This window comes from Ochotona curzoniae, unplaced genomic scaffold (assembly GCF_017591425.1).
Source record: "Ochotona curzoniae isolate NIBS_2020 unplaced genomic scaffold, NIBS_Ocur_1.0 contig_1274, whole genome shotgun sequence".
Classification (NCBI taxonomy): Eukaryota; Metazoa; Chordata; class Mammalia; order Lagomorpha; family Ochotonidae; genus Ochotona; species Ochotona curzoniae.
In genome coordinates this window covers 17,108,692-17,129,057 of record NW_024465023.1, presented here as the reverse complement: position 1 = coordinate 17,129,057, position 20,366 = coordinate 17,108,692, and the positions used below count along the sequence as shown (strand labels likewise).

The 20,366-nt window shown below is 34.8% G+C and overlaps 1 protein-coding gene across 1 annotated transcript in view; it reads left to right on the top strand.

Moving 5' to 3' along the window:
• CFAP47 (cilia and flagella associated protein 47) overlaps nucleotides 1-20,366 on the top strand; it is a 203,262-nt gene that overhangs the window by 143,465 nt on the left and 39,431 nt on the right. Inside the window, exons 52-58 of the mRNA XM_041003124.1 lie at nucleotides 1,799-1,927; nucleotides 7,196-7,284; nucleotides 8,836-9,011; nucleotides 9,329-9,436; nucleotides 11,421-11,532; nucleotides 12,692-12,796; nucleotides 18,549-18,705. Of these exons, the coding sequence (XP_040859058.1) occupies nucleotides 1,799-1,927; nucleotides 7,196-7,284; nucleotides 8,836-9,011; nucleotides 9,329-9,436; nucleotides 11,421-11,532; nucleotides 12,692-12,796; nucleotides 18,549-18,705 (876 nt within the window). The remainder of the gene's footprint in view (nucleotides 1-1,798; nucleotides 1,928-7,195; nucleotides 7,285-8,835; nucleotides 9,012-9,328; nucleotides 9,437-11,420; nucleotides 11,533-12,691; nucleotides 12,797-18,548; nucleotides 18,706-20,366) is intronic.

Below are 20,366 nucleotides of genomic sequence, written 5' to 3'. Positions count from 1 at the left end.
GATCATGGAACACCACCCTGACCGCTTCATCCAATCCGATCACTTCCAAAAGGCTCCACCTTAAAACAGCAAGATTGAATCAAACCTCCTCCATAATCCAGGATTTTGGAGCTAAAACCTCTGGGTACACTGAGGAAGCCAAGTCTGGTGTAATCCATAAAAACATGCTCTCACTGATTAAATCATGTGTTGTGGGTTTTTTTTTGGGGGGGGGGGCATTTTATGAGCTAATGAAACTTGAATACTTATCTTCCCTGATAATACATAGACTCTTACACGTGCTGTGTTAGGGTGACTCAGGAACCTTGATCATGACTCTTTTCTAATTGGCTGGAACTGGATTATAAGTTTGTTATTTAAAATATTTTCATTAAATGCAAAGACAGTTACAATATGACACTTGCCTTTTAGGAATTCATATATGTGGCAATAGGCAGTTCATCTTGCTAACAGTACAGTGATATGTCAGAAGTTTAATATGTCAGAAGTTTAATCATGTCACTGTTTTAGATATTTATTTAAATTTTTATGAAGAAAGGAAAACATGAACAAACAGGAAAGAGAAAGAGATCTTCCATAAATTGGTTTGCTCCCCATTGGGCTGGGCCAGACTAAAACCAGGAGCCATGAGCTTCTTCTAGATCTCCTATGTGGGAGGCACGGTCCCAAATATTTACGTCATCCTCCACTGCTTTTCTCGGGCCATTATCCAGGAACTGATCAGAAATGGAGCAGCTGGGACATGAACCAACCTCCATAAGGGATATTGGTATCATAGTCAGCAGCTTAAGTGACTGTGCCACAAAGCCTGCCCAAATGAAGGGAAATATTAATTCCCATTTGGGGGGTTTGAGTGGGTTTCAAAAGAGATGATTGATTTTATCTAAACCCTGCTATGTTAATGACTGAATGTATTAAAATATGACAGCTTTCAGGGCCCAGGTTGTGTATGTCAGCTTAAGCTGCTACCTACCTGCAAGGCCAGCATCCCATAGAAGCACTTGTTCAAATACTGGCTTCTCTACGTCTGATCCATCTCCCTGCTGCTGCCCCTGCAAAAGCTGCAGAAGACAGGCTGAGAACTGGTTCCTGAACCCATGTCAGAGATCTGGATGGAGTTTCAGGATCTTAGCTTGCACCTGGACCAGTCCCAGCTATTATGACCATTTGGGGGGAAGAACCAATGGATAAAAATATGGTTTCAGAATTAAGGTGATGTTGGACTAATAGAAAAAGTTTGAAAAGTTGCCTCCCTTTCTATTATTTTTAGTTGTTTATGAAGAATTGTGGTCAGTTCTGCTTGAAATGCTTTGTAGAATTCAGCAGTGAAGCCATCTAGGCCTGGGCTTTTCTGTGTTGGGAGGGCTTTAATTAATGATTCAAACTCTGCCTCAGTTATACATTTATTTAGATTTTCTGTTGCCTCATGACTTAGTTTTGGCAGATGACATGAGCCCAGGAATTTATCCATTTCTTGAAAGTCTTCTGATTTGTTGGTATATGGTTGCTTGTAGTAATTTCTGATTATACTCTGTATGTCCGTGGTATTTGTTGTTACGCTCCTATTTTCTTCTTTGATTCTATTAATTCTTGTCTTCTTCCACGTTTTTTTATCAGTTGGGCAAGTGGGATTTCTATTCTGTTTATTATTTCCTTATTTTAACCCTTATTCAGATACACGTATTTTTACTTGGCTTTGTAAGTTTCAAGCCAGAATAATTTTAATACCTAAAACCAATATTTCATTGTAGAAACCAAATTCCTCACTAATCTGACATCTTTCGCCTGTGTGTTGCAGGTAAACTTTTATTTTCTGTTAAAACCAAAGAAGATGATGAGTCATCTGATGAGCTATATAAAGATATTGAAGGCTCCATGGAGACTTCACTTCCAGATCTTCCCCCTATCTTTGTTGAGGAAAACACAGGTAAAATTATTAAGATTGAACATTTCATGGTCAGGCTATGTAAGTGTACATTATAATTCACTTTTAAGTGAACTGTATGCTTTAAATGCATAATACATAGGAAAATTTGCATTATTTATATAAGAATGTTATTGTATATAGTATCAGGATTAACTCTGTTCAGCTCACTTTCTCAATTTCTACTGTCATTACTGTCAGTAGATTATAGTGCTTCACGTTTAAAACTTATTCCCTCTTTATAAAGTGAAACCCCTAATATGTTTTCTGTTCTTAAACAAAAATACTGTAAGTTTCTGATAAAATATTAACAAATATACAATTGCAGCAGTTATATACTTTTATTTCAGTGTACAACATAGCAATCTCCCTCAGTATGCTAAAGAAAATAATGTATTGTAAAGCGTTATTTGACTACTGTTAACTGTCATGCCTTTTTTTTTTTAGCAAAGCTCAAATGCAAATGAAATGATATAGAATTGGGAGTATTCAGGAAAAGTTTCGTAGAGAATGAATGAATGAGTTGTTCTTTTATGGATTAGTAGCAGGGACCATAGAAACTATTACAAAAAAAAAATTAATCCAACTGAAATAAAGTTGTAGAGAAAAAGAAGTATACACCAAAGAAGAAAGTCTTATTTTAAAAAGCTTTTTGTTTATATGAAGGGAAGAGATTTTGTGTAGTCCATATGTACAGTGATAGTTCCCACCTTTCTTCCTCCATCTTTCCTTTCTTACTTTTTTCCTCTCTCTCTCTATTCACTTTGAATATGCACCCATATGAAATGCTACCTGCTGCATTTTAGCTAGTGGTTTTACTCACTATACCGCATTGCTGGCCTTTTTATTTTTCTTTAAATTTTTATAATCACATACTTTCAGGTTACTTTATACTTACAAGCTTAATCCTCCATGAATTAAAGATTCAACAAGTAGCAAGTAGAAAAACTACAGTCCCTCAAGAGTATAGGCAAGGGATATAAAAAAAATCTCAAAATGTCAGTTTCACTCATATACACAACTTTTTTAGTGCTCTATATAGTAATCATCACAAATTAGAGAAAACATCTGGGACCAGCTCATTTCTCTAAGTACAACTGACTCCAATTGTATCCATTTTGTGGTGAAGACTAGAATTTCATCCTTTGTTTTTATTATGACTAAAATCTTTATTGAATGAATATGTGATAGGATTCCTCAGAGAAACAGAAACACATATAATGAGCTCTATCTACCAGTGAGTGAGAGACAGGATTTAATCGATTGTCTAATGTCAATGCGATAACTGGAATGTCCAAAATCTTAAGCGCAAGTCAGTAGGTTGAAAGCTTAGACAGAAGGTGAAATTTCCAGTCTTAGCACATGCTGGAAACTCAAGGTTTCTGTGGTGCGATCTTGAAGAACAACTGTTTCCTTGAGAATCTCAGTCTTAACAATTAGGGCCTACAAAGGGTTGCATGAGGCCCATCATACTATGGAAGGTAACTTTCTTTACTCAAAATCCATGGACTACAGTGTTGTTACATTTTAAAAATAGATTCACGACATGTTGGCTGGTATATGACCATATTACTAAGCAGTATAGCTACTCAAATTAACACATGAACTTTAGCATCACAGAATGCTTGAATTAGTGGGATTTAGACAATAATTCAAAATGGTTTAGAAAGTAAAGAGCAGTTAGAGCTAGTTAAGTCACTGCAACAGTAACTTGGATTTAAAGTGAAGATAACCAAGTGTTTTTTTGATGGTAATGGGGATAAAAAAATATATTACAGAAGATGGAAAACACCTCAGAGATTAGCATGAAATGACTGTCCTGAGAGAAGAATGAGAGGATTGATTCCAAATAATAATGAGGTTTGTCTGTATCTTGGTGAATAGAAGAATGGTCACAATTTAAAACAATAATCACAGAAATTTGGAAGATTGAGAGGGGCCTGAATTGTGGCGCCGCAGGTAAAACAGGTACCTGCAACACTGGTTGCCAGTTCACATCCCAGCTGCTCCACTTACAGTTCAGCTAATGGCCTGGGAAAAATCAGTGGAAGCTAGTCCAAGTGTTTGGATCCCTGCCACCCACTTGGGAGACCTTGATAAAGCTCCTCGTTACTGGCTTCGGCTTGGCCCATTACAGCCACCTGGAGAGCGAGCCAGTGGCTGGCAGACCTCTGCTTTGCCCTCTCTTTGCCACACTTTCAAAATAAGTAAAGAAATCTTGAAAAAAAATATAGAATAAGAAATTCTTGGTGATGATAATGCTCAGTACAATTTTGCATTTCCTAATGTTGATGTGACAAGAACTTTATATGGCATTATGCAGTTATCAAGTAAATCCTTGTATGTGAGACTAGGTAAAAAAATAGATTTAAAAGTTTAGGGCTCCTTTCTGAAATCATACCAATGAAATTCAAGAGTGGATGAATACTGTGAACTGATAATGGTAGGAATTAAACCCTAACCTTGTCTAGGGCAGAAGAGCTATGAAGGGAAGGAGTAAAAGTATTTAGAATAATTTGGCAGAAAATGATGTTATGTTAATGCTGAAAAACACAATCATGTCTAATGAAAAAAATTAGGCTGCATGATGACAGAATGCAAGGATATTAACAACTGCAAAAATGCATCTAATAAATTACAAACAGCCCCAAGTTTTCAATCAAGCCTTGTCATATTCTTACTCACACAGGATCAACCTTTCCATCTCTTATAGTATCCTGGATCCTTTTTCACAAGTCACTCAATATCACATTTCTTTTCAATTAGAGAAATTATCTATCTCTCCCCTCATCAAACAAATGGAAGCAACAGCTAAATAGGAATTTTAAACCTTCCAAGTAGGGAAACGTGGAAAACAAGTCAGTTTTAATGAAAATCAGGACAAAAGAGGCAATCTCATGCATTGTAATGGAAATTTGAATTGATACAAAGTTTTGAAAAGAACATTTACAATATGTCTAAAATTTTTTAAGAATTCCTCATTTCTTTTCATAAAATGACCCACTTTAAAAAGTTTGCCAGAGATAAAAGAAACTAAAATATGCACAAGATATTTTATGTAATAGATCACACGCAGTTAAGCATCGCAGAATGCATGAATTATAAATTTAGACAATAATTGAAAATGATTCAGATAAGGAAGAACAGTTACAGCTCTTATGTAATCTATTATGTTGAATAAGTAAAGCAAATTTAATGGTGAATTTTTGAGTAATATGTGTATATTTACATAAAAGTGTGTATCAATGATATGTTCCCTGTGCATCCAGTATATTCATATGTGTATATGGATATTCATATCCTTATAGCTTCACTGCTATATTTAAATCAAGTCTGTACATTTATATAAAGATTGAGTAGCTTTCACTTAATTATGAGATTATAAGTGATTTGTATATTTTTCAGGAATTTCTCAAATTACTATAGTGAATATTAATGACTTTTATAATGAGAAGAATGTTTAATAAGGTTGAACATTAGAGTTAATGTTCAATAGTTATTATTTTTATATTCTGATTAGTAAACTATCCTGATATTACTCTATGCATTTGATGCACATTTGTAGAACTGTAGGAATTAGATTAACTGCTTCAAAATGTTGCCACATATGATAGTCACAGCAATTAAAAATAGCAGACATCATTGTCCCCAGGGTGATTAATTTCATATATGAACTCTGCTGGTCCATGGTGAGCAAATATTTGGTTAAATTTAATTTGAATGTTTCTGTGAAAGTGTATTTTGAATGAGTTTCATATTTAATTCAATGGATTATGAGTACAATAGATTACTTTGCATAATGTGGTTAAGTTTGAGTTTCCTCGAATCAGTTGAAAACCCCAGTAAAACAAAGGCTGACTTCCTATAATATATTGCAGAAATTAGATTTACAAAGCTTCTATAAATGTGTGAACCAGTTTTTAAAATCTCAATCTTTCTTCTCTGAATACATGCACACACACACATTATGCTGCTCTTCTCCTCAGAATAGCCTTGGCTGATATAATACCCATTCCACAGATGAGCAGACTGGCGCATTGCTTTGCTAAATTTCACAGGAAATTATCTAATTTGTCGTTGAACCCTTGTGTTCTGATCCAGAGTCTTTTACTGCTCTCTGTACTAACCAGAGTCACAAAGAAATCCTTAGCCATAGATACTGTTTCTCTGAATGTCTCTTATCACCAATTTTTTGTTTTTGATAACAAATTTATTAAAATAGGATGGAATGGGGTGCAACCAATACAGAACAATACAGTGCAGTAAAACACGATGCCGTGTAATATAACACAACACAGTGCTATTCAGTGCTGTACAATATGAAATAGTGAAATGCAATGCAAGGCAATGTGTTCATGGAGAAGATTTTTAGAAGATGGATTTGTGAGCTTCCCCTAGTGTAGACCTGTTTTTTTATAACTGGGGACTGTGAAGGTTAGTAATCTGGCAATAATTGTTCTTGAAATCTTTTAAACATTGCAATACTTAACATGCATACATCTGCATGTGTGAATATGCGTACAGTTTCCTGAAATTTGGAGGACATGTTAAACCACGAACTAGTTCAACACTGTGAAACCAAAGAATTTCAAAGAACCGGTACAGATTAAGGGGGGAATAGAAATAATATGGGCTTGATGCAAGCACATCCGCAATATGCAGGGCCTTTATGGGGCTCACACATTCAGTTTCAGGGTGGACAGTGTACTTTAGACATCACCAGCTACAAATTTGCTTTTTTTCCCCCCACCCCATATGTAAATATCATTGTCCTACCACTTAGTCCCTAACCCATACTGGCTTTTCCTGGGCAAAATTACTAGGATCCTTTTACCTACTTCCAGGAAACCTAAAATCTTATGTTCCTGACCTTTCTGCCTTGACTACATGTTTAAACTGTTGAAAATAGACCACTGGGAACTGAACACCTTATTTTTGTTTTTAAGAAATTTCTGTGAACAAATATGTGAATGATTTGTCAATTACAAGAAATATTTCTTTTTAATTATTAATTTTTATCTTATAGCATGAATAAGTTTAACATAATGAGCTACTGGAGCAAATACAGTGCCAGGAACATTTATAGGCTGTTCTTGTGGTCACACCCTTCTCTTAGTGTTCCCAGGCAGTAATAAAAGCAGCTTTTCATCCTTTCCCTGGCTTTCTTGAGAGTTTAAAAAATGAAAATCTTTCGTGATTCTCAAATTTATATGTTAAGAATGATATTCTGCAATTTATATTACAAAATGTTTTATTTTTCAGCTGATGATTTTAACAATTTAAAAATCTGGTATCATCTTGAAATACAGAGCTCTCCTAGACCACCCACAAAAGTCATGGAAATAAAATGTGTTGCTCTGGTAAGTACCTGTTACATGTTCATAGGTCGTCTTTTTACAAATCACTTGAGCTATTGTTGCATACTGAATTACTATCCCTAAGAATATACATATCAAAGGATTATGTTGAAATAAATTATTCAATTATAGCAATTTCTTTTTTAAAATCTGTGCCACAGATCTTAACTGTACTGGAGAATATGTTTTTTATTATACTATATCCCATAGTGACTGCATTGATTGACATTCTGTTTCAAGAGTGACTAGAGTAAATTTAACCCCTGCTTTTGATCCAGATAGTGATGTAAAATGAATTATTCTGGGTTGTGTTTAAAATATTTTGTAATTCAGTGGCTTATTTTGATAAAGCTGTGGCATTTTCTTGAATGGACACTGATCTTCAATTTGAAATTCAAATATCTGAGTAATAGACCAGAAACAATGTTTAGACCAGAAGGACTCGTTTCAATTTTCTATCTTAAACTCCAGGAAAGATTTCTAGTGATTATGTAGCTGGTAATATTTTGTTATCCTGCCATATCTCTTTCCTTTACGTTTTGTTTTGTTTGAGGCTAGGAAGGTTTCTAGCAGGCTAAGTATTGTTACAGTATTATACAGTATGTCAGGTTGCCTAGAAAACCACTAAACTGTGACATAATCTCATCGTTGAGTTACTGCTAGAGCAAACATTGGAAAAATGAAACCCATAGTAACAATTGTACTGGTGACAAATATAGCTTAATTTTTTTTAATTTTTATTTTGAATTTTTGAATTTTATAGTACAATTTTGTAGAGACTGGGATTTCCGCGCACCCCCCCCCCATCAAACTCCCACGCCCCGACAGATTTTCTCCACATTGCTACAATAGTATAGTCCTTCAAAAGGAGTCGTGATTCCATCAGTCTGTTATTTAAGTGTGTCCCAACTTGGCTGGTACAATGTTAGAAATTTAATTCTGTGAATGGTTGCCTACCATCTAGTTCCATGAATCTTGTATAGTATTTACTGTTGGAAAAAAAAAGTGTTATTATTTATGAAAATTAATCAGTGGAAATATAAAAAAGTAATGATTATGAGATATATTTAATATTGGATCCAAAAATACAAGTAAGAATCGGTATGGTGGTATAGCAGACTAATCCTATCATGCTAACATCCCATATGGGTGTTGGTTCTAGTTCTAGTTGTTCCACTTCTGATCCAGCTCCCTGCTTATGACCTGAGAAAGCAGAGGGCAGCCTAAGTACTTGAGCCCGCCCCTACACTCACATAAGAGACCTTGGAAGAAGCTCCTGGCTCCCAGCTTTGGATCAGCTTAACTCTGACTGTTGCAGCCATCTGGGGAGTGAACCAGAAGATGGAAGACCTCCTCTCTATCTTTACTTCTCTGCAGTATCTGCCTTTCAAATAAAAACAAATAACTCTTTAAGACTTTTTTTTTAAAAAATTAAAAAAGAAATGAAAGTAAAGCAAAAGGTCTCACAATGGTTTCCTTTACATTTGCTTCAATAAATCAATGACTCATTGTTGATGATACTAAAAGCTGATTATGTTTGTTTTCTAATTTTAGGAGACAGTGTGCATTGAAATACCTATCACTAATCCAAAAAATTCTGTTGTTCATATGGAAGTTAAATTAACAAGTATTGCTCTCAATGGAGCTTTGGAAGTTACATTGGATCCACTAGATTATACCAACTATATTGTATGGTATTGTCCAGCAAGCACAGGTTGTAAAGAAGAAAGGTATTACCTGAGTCTAGTTTTATTATTAATATTTTGAAATTAAACTTTTTAAATGATTTCTTCTTTATCTGTGGTAATCATTAAAATGGCATGTAAGAAATTAGCAAGACTAATTCCTACCATTATATAAATGATGAAATTAAAACCCAAAAAACTAAGCCACAAGCCCTTTCTCCACCCAGAATAAAATGCATCACAAAGTAGTTTTGAAATATTGCTTTTAAAATCAACCATATCTGCCAATTGGATGTTTTTGTGCTAACTTCACCATACAAACTAAAACCACTAACAGGGTTTTGTTTATTTCTCTCCGCTAGTGTGATTTTTCAGCCTATAATGGGTGAAGAATTCTGGTACTTACTGAAATTTACTGTGGAATTACCAACACCAGTAGCCATGCCAGAAGTAAAGTGTGATCTTGGAGAGTAAGTTTTGTTTAGCAGGGAAAAACAATACTTCATACAAGACAAAAAAAAGCTAACCTGCACTAGCATTGTTAGAATGTTGTGGCTATGTTAGCCCCAGGAAAAATTCAGGAGGGATCCCGTTTATTCTTTTGGAGGTGTGCTTTCTTACTGTTGAGGATCAACAGAGTTCAGGAGCTGATAGAAAAGAGAGGGATCTTACAAAAGATCGGTGAAGGCAAAGTGCAAGGCAAGCACCAGGCAGCTGTGAACGTGTACTTAGACACTCAGTTGAGATTGTATTGCCTTGAGATAACACACCATAGTTAGCTGCTTGAGTTCCAAATTGCATGTCTGCAACTGAATGTGGTACTGGTGGTAAGTGTGGGTAATGAATGAAAGTACCTGTTGTAAAGAGTTTGTGAACTAGAAGGCAAATTAGTGCCTTTGAGTTAGTTTCTTTCCCTTAACATACCAGAAAGAGTATTTAATTCTACCCATATAAAATATTCAGCTATCATTCCAAGTAACTCATTCAGGAAATAATCCAATAGAAATGAACAGGAGAATAGAGGAGGCAAGATAAGGAACCGGAAGAAGCCAAGCATGAGCACCAGTGCGGGTTCACTCCTAGACTGATCCTGTAGACAGTGACTTGTGTCTGCAAGGGTTTGCCCTCTGTCTAAGCAAGGGAGCTGTACCTTTTAATTCCCATCTTCTTGCACATGAGGTTGAGTATTTAATTATATGTTTAAATGTCATTTTAGTGCAACTTTTTGAAGTGTCTCAAATATATTTCACTATATAATATGGAATGATATTTCACTACACACACAAAAAAAAACAATCAAGATTAACATAGTATAATGACATTAGTTCCTAACATGATAATTCTTACATGAAAACTCATCAATTTCATTATCTTAGTTTTGGAGGGCTGTTATATCAAGCACTATAAACAGGATGGTATAGGACAACATTAGCTGGAGCCAATGTGGCATAGTGGGTTAAGCTGCTGTCTTTGATTCCAGCATTCCATATGGGGCACTCATTTCAGTCCTGAGTGCTCCACTTCAGATCCAGTTCTCCACTACTGTACTTAGAAAAGCAATGGAAAAATGGTCCAAATACTTGGGCCCCTGCTGCCCATGTAGGAGATACAAATGGAGTTCCAGGCTTCTGGATTCAGCCTGACACAGTCTTAGTAGAAGGAAAATCCTTCTCTATCCTTTCCTTAACCCTGCCTTTCAAATAAATGATTCATTCTCTAAAAAAATTAAAATAAATGTATTGGCTAATGATTCTGGAGATTAGCAGTCCAAAACCATGTTACCATCTTGGCCATGCTCTTTCTGAAACTTGTAAAAGAAAATCATCTTCAAGAAAAAATGATTTATTTTTGTTGGAAAGTCAGATACACAGAGAGAAGGAGAGAGAGAGAGAGAGGATGACCATCTGTTGATTCACTCCCCAAGTGACCACGGCAGGAGCTGCGCCAATATCTGAAGCCAGGAGACAGGAGCTTCCTCCGGGTCTCCTAAGTGGGTGCAGGGTCCCAACACTCTGGGCCATCCTTGACTGCTTTCCCAGGCCACAAGCAGGGAGCTGGATAGGAAACAGGGCTGCCAGGATTAGAACCGGAGCCCATATGGGATCCTGGTGCATTCAAGGTGAGGACTTTAGCTGCTAGGCTACCACACCAGGCCTAAGAAAATCTTCCTTTAGCTTCTGCATTTTGACTAGCTGACATAGATGACAGATTGACAGCATTGTATTGTTTTTGTTCAGTACATTCTAATATTTACTTCCGAATGCTGTATGATCTTTATGTCCTAGATACATGAATCAAAAGCCACATTACACCCTATAAATATATCCAACTATTATCTGTCAGTGTATGTTTGTGAGGACGCAGTTCAGCCCATAATGGTTATCAACTTCCTGAAATTATCATTGAAGAAATAGATGATTGCCACCAACTTACCACCTTTCTTTTGCCTCCCAGCTATGTTTCTCAGATAATCTCCTTAGAAAATCCTACATATGAAACTTTAGAAATGCGTGCAACGAACAGTAACCCTGCAAATTTTATTCTGGATATCAATAAAAATTCATCTGTAAGTACTTGTAGAAATGCGCTGTTACTGTAGCATTTTCCAGTTCTTATTTGTAGACACTGGTGGAGTATTAATATTTTAATTACTCATAAACTTTCAGATTCCTAAATTTTTAAAATAGATTTTCTCTTCTACACATCTCCCCTGTATTTTAATTGATCACAAAAATGTTAATATGAATTTTGAAATTATATGATAGAGATTTACTCATTTCACTGAATTCTAGATTGTTTATTTTTTTACTTTAGTGTTTACTTTTGTGTGATTTTTTTTCTACAAACATGCTTTTGAATGGATTGTTGTTATATACTTGTAGAGTTCCAAAAGGCCAGTTCTAATCGAGTCCTTCCTAAGTACCAGCCTCCCCCATGTATACTTCCAGACCAGGGAATAGCTGTGTTCCTCCCCGCTTCTTCCTCTACCCATTTTCTCATTCTTGGGATGTAGTGAAGGGTTTGCTTCTTCAAATGGTACATGGCAAAAAATATTAGTAAACAATAATTGACTTGATTTAACTCGTATCTCAATCGTAATGTGAGCCTAAAAGGGTTGATATTAAATATATTATTCCCAGTGGAAGTTTGATTATATACAATTCTAAAGTGCTTAGTATATGTGATGGAGTCATTGACTTCCTTTACATCTGCATAGTTGTAACTCAATATAATATTGTAAAAATTCAACTTATTCCAGATCCTACTTACAACGCGCATATGATTGAACAAAGAGAAAAATAACACTGCACATTAGAGAAGCATGCCTTTCATCTAGGCTTGGGAGCAGTTGATTTGATTTGACACCATCACTGCTGCAACCAAAGTCTCTGGTGCTTTAACATGTTGCATGAAATGGACAATTAATGAGCTCTTAAGTTGAATAAATATTTTTATTATTGAGCTTCCTCAAACAGCTTTAAATTATTAACCACGCCTTTCTTTTCTCTGTGATTCCATGTAGTCATTGTTTGGGGGAAGAGCATCACAAAACATGATCCTTTTGCCAATATCGAGAAAGCAGGAATAGTGAAAACAAATCATGTGTTCAAGATAATATTTTTATTACACAAATCTCAACCCACATATGCCTGCCTCTCAAAGATTCTGCCTCAAACTAAAGTGCTTGTTTTGTTTCTAATTTGCTTCTTTCTGAATTTACACAGGTAACTTTACCTCCTCACTCCAGCAAAAGCTTGACAGTTTACTTTTTTCCTTCTGGACTTGGTAGAGCTGGTCATCAAGCTTGTATCAGTTTCCACTGTAAACAGGTAAGGGTGCACTTTGAACCAAGTCAAGTTAATTAAATTTCAGAATCAATATATTTAAGTCATCCAGCTGACATATTTTATAATCAAAATATATTTGTTATAAATTGTAGAAAACTTTTGAAAAAGTAAAATATATAATGTATACACAATCATCTGAAGATGTATTTTTAAGTCTTTATATGGCTTACATAAAGAAGAGTATATACTCAGATTTAAAATACAGATTTTTTTCACATTCAATTCAAATGTCAAATTGTAGGCATATACATTTATTTTCTGACTTGAGTTTTACTACTCAATTTGCAGGGGACTTAAACATAAAAATGTATAGAATACAACCTTACAAATGCTGTGTTACTTTTTCTATTCCTTCTGTACAGTGTTCCTGAATGATAATAAAGTTTTAGCATACTGAATATTTTTTCTGCATCTCCAAATGTGCTACATGATATTCAAAGAGTTATTTCAATTCATTCTTACTAAAATCTTATAAAGAAAATGATGTTATCAGTTGTATTTTGTGGATCTTGGATCTGAAGCATTTAGAAATTAAGATCAGTTTACTAGAAAAGGTTGAGCAGAGACCTGAACCAGGCACATCAGACTTCAACTCATCTTCATGAGTGCTTTCCACAACTAGCTCCAATTGGCCAAATGGCGGTACCTCTCTGGCTGTCAATGCAAAATTGGTGTAACGTTTTACATTTAATATTTTGAGTATTTTAACAGTATTATTTAATATTAATCTAGTATAATAATACATTTTAATGTTAGTGTAATATATTACTAGTATTTATTTTTAAATATTATTCTTGTCTTCCTCTAATCTTCTTTTTAAGATTTATTAATTTTTATTGGAAAGGGAGATTTATAGAGACAAGGATATACAGAAAGATCTTCCATCTGCTGGTTCACTCCCCAAATGGCCACAATGGCCAGAGCTGAGCCAATCCAAAGGCAGGAAACTTCTCCAAGTCTCCCACACAGGTGCAGAGTGCTAGAGGTTTGGGCTTTCCTTGCTGCTTTCCCAGGCCACGAGCAGGGAGCTGGATGGGAAGTAGAGCAGCTGGGACAAAAACCGTTGCCTCTATGGGATCCTGCTGCAAGTAGGTGAGGATTTAAACCCTGAACCATGGTGCCAGGCCTACTTCTTCTAAATCTGATGAGGAAGAAAATAAAAAGAGGAATGTACTTAATCTAAGGGACACGAGGAGCTCATAAAGCCTGATATCTGGGGAATAATGAAATAAATATAAAGTGGGTATCCACTTCCCAGTGTAGGCTCTATGGGAACTGAAATGTCCTCATCTCAAAACAAATGTGATTTCTTTCCAGAAGCCTTGTCTTGAGGCTGTTAAATTTCCTAAATAGTATCTGACTTATACATGACTGCAGCTAATAGTGTGCAAGGATGCTTGATGTTCAAAAGCATGAAAGAAAACAAAGAATAATAACCCCTTTGATGCAGAACAAAAAAGTATGGTAGATTATTTGTTTATACACAATTTTACCAAGGCTAATCTTTTTTTAAAAATTTTACTTCTTTCTATTATTATCATTTTATGATACAGTTCCATAGGTCATGCAATTTCCCTTATCCCCTCCCCAATTCCCTCCCCCCTCAAAGAGTTCTCCTATATCATTACTATAGTATAGTTCTTCATACACAGTCATATGTCCATCATTGCGGGCATGGGCAATGGCAGAGAGTCCAGCATCCTATTGTCAAGATGCAGTAAACAGTTTCACTAAGAGTCCATCTTTTTCTGGAAGTAGAGATGCATACTGCATTGTGTCCTCACATCTGGATATGACAGTCTCCATTACACAGTTACTGTACATCCCCTTGAATGAAAAGCCACAATACAAAATGAATAATAGGAAGAAAAATAAAAATTTACAATGCCATGAAGTTAAATAACATGCTGCTAGATAAGATAGTCTCCATTACACCAATACTGTACATCCCCATAAATGAAAAGCCACAAAACATAATCAACAAAGGAAGAAAAAAAATAACATAACCAAATTACCACCTATTTGTATTAACCCTGAATGCAAATGGGTTAAACTCATCAATCAAACCTCATCGATTAGTAGACTGGATTAAAAACAAAGCCCATGTATTTGTTGCCTAGGAAACATATGTCACCAAGAAAGATCAATGGAAACTATATCTTATGATTTTTAAATTTTTTGTTAGTTTCATCTCTTCAAAACACTTTGCTCTGATTAAATTCTTCAATGACTCATACATCATACAGTAGCATCATTTTCTTCAAGAAGGTTCTTGATTTTCTTTTTCATTTCTTCTGCGACACAATAATCATTCAGTAGCATGTTATTTAACTTCATGGTGTTTGTCAATTTATTTTTTTTTCCTCCTGTGGTTGAAGGCTAATCCTTCAAGTGGCCACTTTATAGCAATATTAGAATGCCTTCATTTATTTGTTGGGGACAACTTAGCTGCTTGCATTTCTGAGTAGAACAGTGAGTGCATACTCAAGGATAGGCTTTCATGTGAGCAGGGTTAGAGTCATGGTTAGGAATTTTCAGTTCTATATCTGAACAACTTCATAGTAGCCTAAAATTTAATGTTTTATTCTTTATTATCTGCAAAAGAACTGAAACAAGTAAATAATAATTTCAAATCTTTTATCAGTGGAAAAGAATTGCTTGATTTCAGTAACTCTGATCATCTCCTTCCAAGGTTCAGAACTCCTAAGAATTCATCTATAATGAAATCTGACTCAGTGCTTCATGCATTCAGTCCAGTCCCCTTCAACCTTTCCAGTATCTGTATAACCTGTGTGATTTTTTATCCCAGAATTATTCAGGTCTTCCTCTTTGATTTATTTCATCTTGTTGACATTTTTTACAAGCAGAATCACATCATCATAAAGTATTAATTGAATGAACTTTTGAAAAGTTATTGTGAAAGAATAGACACCTATAGGGTGCTTTTTTTTTAAGGCCTTAGAGTTTGTTTCTAAATCTAGCAGTTGCAAATACCTTTGTGCGATTAGGAAGAAGCCCACATAGAATTGTGTACCTCTCTGCTTTAACTGATTAAAAATCAAAGAACTAACTGATGAACCTTAAGTCAATTCTCAGCAGAGGTTATAGGCTAAGCTTTAGCACTTTCCGATGATGCCTCACTGCAGAACTGAAGAATATAACTGGTTTATTATCAACGTCACTTGCTGCTGGTTTATATCTCTATGAAAAGCTTTGTATTGTAAAAAGCTAACTTTAGGCTCAAGTTATTTGTGCAGATTCTGAATCTAAAGATTAATTGGTCTAGAACATCACAAATGCAAATATTGTGAACTCATTATGCCACCAGAATTTTTTAATGAGCTTTGTTACTGAACACCAGATTAAGAACTATAATTGGGCCTGGCGCAATAGCATAGTGGTGAAAGTTCTTTGCATGCACCAGGATCCCATATGGACACCGGTTCTAATCCCAGCAGTCCTGGTTCGCATCCAGCTCCCTGCTTGTGGCCTGGGAAAGCAGGACAGCCCAAAGCCTTGGGACCCTGCACCCGCTTGGGAGACCTGGAAGAGTTCCTGACTCCTGGCTTCAGATTGGCTCAGCTCCAGCCATTGCAGCCGCTTGGGGAGTGAACCATTGGACAGAAGATCTTCCTCTCTGTCTCTCCTCCTCTGTATATCCGCCTTTCCAATAAAAACAAATAAATCTTAAAAAAAAAAAAAAAAAGAACTATGATCAGCAGTGTGGTAATTGGGCATTCTCTTTTCCCTGAAACATTCTGTTCTGGGATTTTCTTAGTTTCCAACATGTTTAACTTTTACTTTCAACCAGTCATCCTTGTTCATTTCATTTATTCTTGATTGTGTGATCGTGTGTGACTCATTTCATTTCAAAGCCTAAATAGCAAAACTGAGGGGAAAAGATATATAATCAGAGTGATTTTATAATCCAACGATAGTCTATGATTTTTCTAGCCTGTATTTATGCAAAGCTCTGTTGATTTTCAGCAAGCTTCAGTCCTTTGGAGCTATCTATTTAGAGTACAATCAGATTTCCTGTCTTTTACCTCCACTTCTTTTATCTTTTAGAAACACCAAAATTGGGTCTTTAAATGTTTACTCTCTAAACAGTATAAGAAGTTAGAAATAAAAATGGGCTGAAAAAAATGTTACTTCTTTAATTCACCTGTTCACAGAATTGCTTGCTAATTTCCCTCTCTGTATTCAAGCAATTAAGTTAATCAATGATAGGATGACAGTTGAGTATCAAGTGTTCAATAGTAGGGATGCGCTTTAGCATAGCAACTCCAGCATTCCAGGCCACTTAAGAAAACATTGAAACACAAACTTCTTTCTGTAGTTTGGCTCATTCCTAATGGTTTAAAGCAAACTAGTTTCATTTCAACCAATTGGTTAGAATCAAGTTATGATATCATAAGTGAAAATGTAATAAAATTTTATTATTATGTTATTAGAATATGTGACCAACAGTAACACCGTTTTTTGAAAATAATATGTAAATAAAACTCATCTTGAGTCCTGTAAGAAACAGCATTTTATGGATTTCTGTCATCATATAAAAAAGTTATCCTTATGTTATTGGAATTTAAATAGAAATATCTATATAGTGTGAGATAGTAAACTAGGAAATTTTTAAGTTGCTTATTAATTTTTCTCAATGATCTCTTCATCTACAACATTAACAAAGTTTTTTTGATTCAGAATTGTAACTCATCTGGCCCTCACTCCTACTTTGTTGTACTTCCAAAGGACTCTTGTTCTAATCTGAATGAATACAAAGAGATTGTTTTGAAACAAACTTTCTTCTAACCTTGTGAAACTCAAGTAAAAATATCTACTTTCCTCCACAAAAATGTTTATGCCATTTGTCAATATTTTGTAATAACAGGAAATGTACTGCACTAGATGATGGGAATAAATAATGTAGTATGCAGTTACACGTATTTCCATTAATGAGAATTTAGTTTCTGTCTCACCTCCATTGCCTTTATGTGACAGTTATCTGGCTTTCATTTAAAATGCACTCTAAAATTTTGGAAACTTCATGCTGTGTTTAGCATCCAATTTTCTTTAACTAAATTCATCTTTTTAAGAAACACCTTAGAAAAAAGTGCAAGATTTTCATTAATGTTTCACCTTTCTGTTGGTACAAATTTTATTAAAAGTAGGCCCAGCATGGTAGTTTAGTAGCTAAAGTCCTTACCTTGCATGCACCAGGATCCCATATGAGCTCCAGTTCATGTCCCAGCTGCTCTACTTCCCTTCCAGCTCCCTGCTTGTGGCCTGGGAAAGCAGAGGAGGATGGCCCAGAGTGTTGGGACCCTGTGCCTGCAGTGGAGGCTCCTGGTTCCTGGCTTCAGATCAGCTGATCTCCATTGTGGCCACTTGGGGAGTGAATCAGAAGATTGAAGATCTTTTTCGCTGACTTTCCTTCTCTCTGTAAATCTGATTTTCCAATAAAAATAAATAAATCTTAAAAAAAAAATTTCTTAAAAGTATTGAAATCAATTATTTAAATATTAGTCTTTTAGTCCTTTTTCCTTATAAAAAGTATATAAAGTGGTTTCAATAAATCCAAAAGACTTTGAAAAGAAAGGAAACAAGGAATATTAAAACTTAACAGTAAAGCTTTTCTTATCTGATAAAGTTTTTAAGTGTATTAGATTTGTTAAATATTGCAAATAAAATATATTCAATTATCATAAATATGTCTTGGTCGCTTGTCTTCAAACAGTTCAAAGAATGGAATTTTCACCTCTCTGGAGTAGGACTATTCCCCAGGACTCTGGACACGCAAAGAGTAATAACACCTCTCGGCTATCATTCATCTCTCATTATAAATTTCCAAAATCCCACCCTGGAGTGCGTCATCATTGACATCATACTAACAAGTATGTTATTTTTCTTACATTTTACATGCCATTTTGAATATAACACTCAGAATTATTTTTTTTTCAGAGATTCTAAACATTTTGGAAGTAATGGACACTTTAGAGATCTGTTAGTTCAACAGTATCACTTTATAACAGAAAACCAAATTTAACTGAAATACGTTGGTAAAATCATAGCTCAAAAGTTGTGTAGTCAGAATCAGAATTAGATGTCTATGCATCAGGATAGGTCCTTCCAATATTATCTGTTAACCAAAATGTGTTATTTGTTAGATTTATAAGATTTCAGTTATGTTGTTCAATATCACCGTGCACATTCCATAAAAATTTGTAGGAATTGTTTCTTCCTTTTTTTTATAAACAGACAATATAATTGATATAGATTTTGGTTCTCCATAGAAATGTCCTTTTACTCATGTCATAGTGATGATTAATGCTTCAAAACAGTTGTGTGAAGTGTTTGGTCACTTTGTTTGAAATGATTTAGTCATGTTCATTGGAAATAAAAATTATGAGTTTTCTAACCACATTTAAAACCTAAAATTTGACATGACCCACAAACCATTCCAACTACCACTAAACTGTTACTAGTACAATTTTTGTTCCTGTGGTACATGTAGTTAAGTTTTTTGCTGTAAATGGCCAACTTATTCCCCCAAATGATTATACTACTGCAATTCATGCTGCCATCAGGAGTACATTGTAGATATTACCTATTTTTCTGAACTTTTAAACTCCTAAGTAGTCACATTTCTCTAATTGTATATTATGATCATTACGAGTTTTTGCTATTTTTAATTAATGCTGAAGTTCACACTTTTATCGTTTACGTATTGAAGTTTTGATCTCTTGATTATTGTTTCACATCGTTGTTACAATTCTTAATTTAAGAATATTATGTGTTAAAATTGTTTTCATAAATATTTATATTTGCTAAAATGTTTTTAAAATTTATTAATATTAATTGTACATATTTATGGGATACAGTGTGATATTTCAATATCTGTATAGCCACTCTGCTGGTCAAATTAATATAACCTACATTTTCACTTTCATTGTTTTATGATTATAGACTTACAATTCCTTCTTTTTATTAGTGCAGGAGATTTGTAAGGGATTATTGTGAACTATAACCAACTCACTCTTCTGTGTAACACAAGGAACTTACACCTGATATGTAATTCTGCTTTGTTACCAGCATCCAATTTCATTGTAACGTCTCTAGTAACTACTGTTCTATATTCAGCCTGAGGCATTTTTTAACTTGTACATATGAGTAATAACATTTGGTATTTGTATTTCTGTGTTTGGGTTATTTTACTTAAAACAGTTTTCTCCAGTTCCATCCATTTTGCTACAGATGGCAAGATTTTACTGTTTTTTTCACAGCTCAGTAATATTGACATTTTCTTTTTCCATTATTTTGTTGACGGACACCTTCACCGATTCCATTGGCTGTTGTGTATGGATGCCCAGTAAATGTGGTGGTGCACATATCTGAAAAAATGATGACAAGCCCTTTCAAGTATATACTCAATAGTATGATTACTAGATAATATGGCAGTTCTATGTTCTATTTAAAAGAATCTCCATACTATTTACAAGAGTGGCTGTACTAAATTACATTCCCATCAATAGTGTTATCTTATGGTTACATTTGC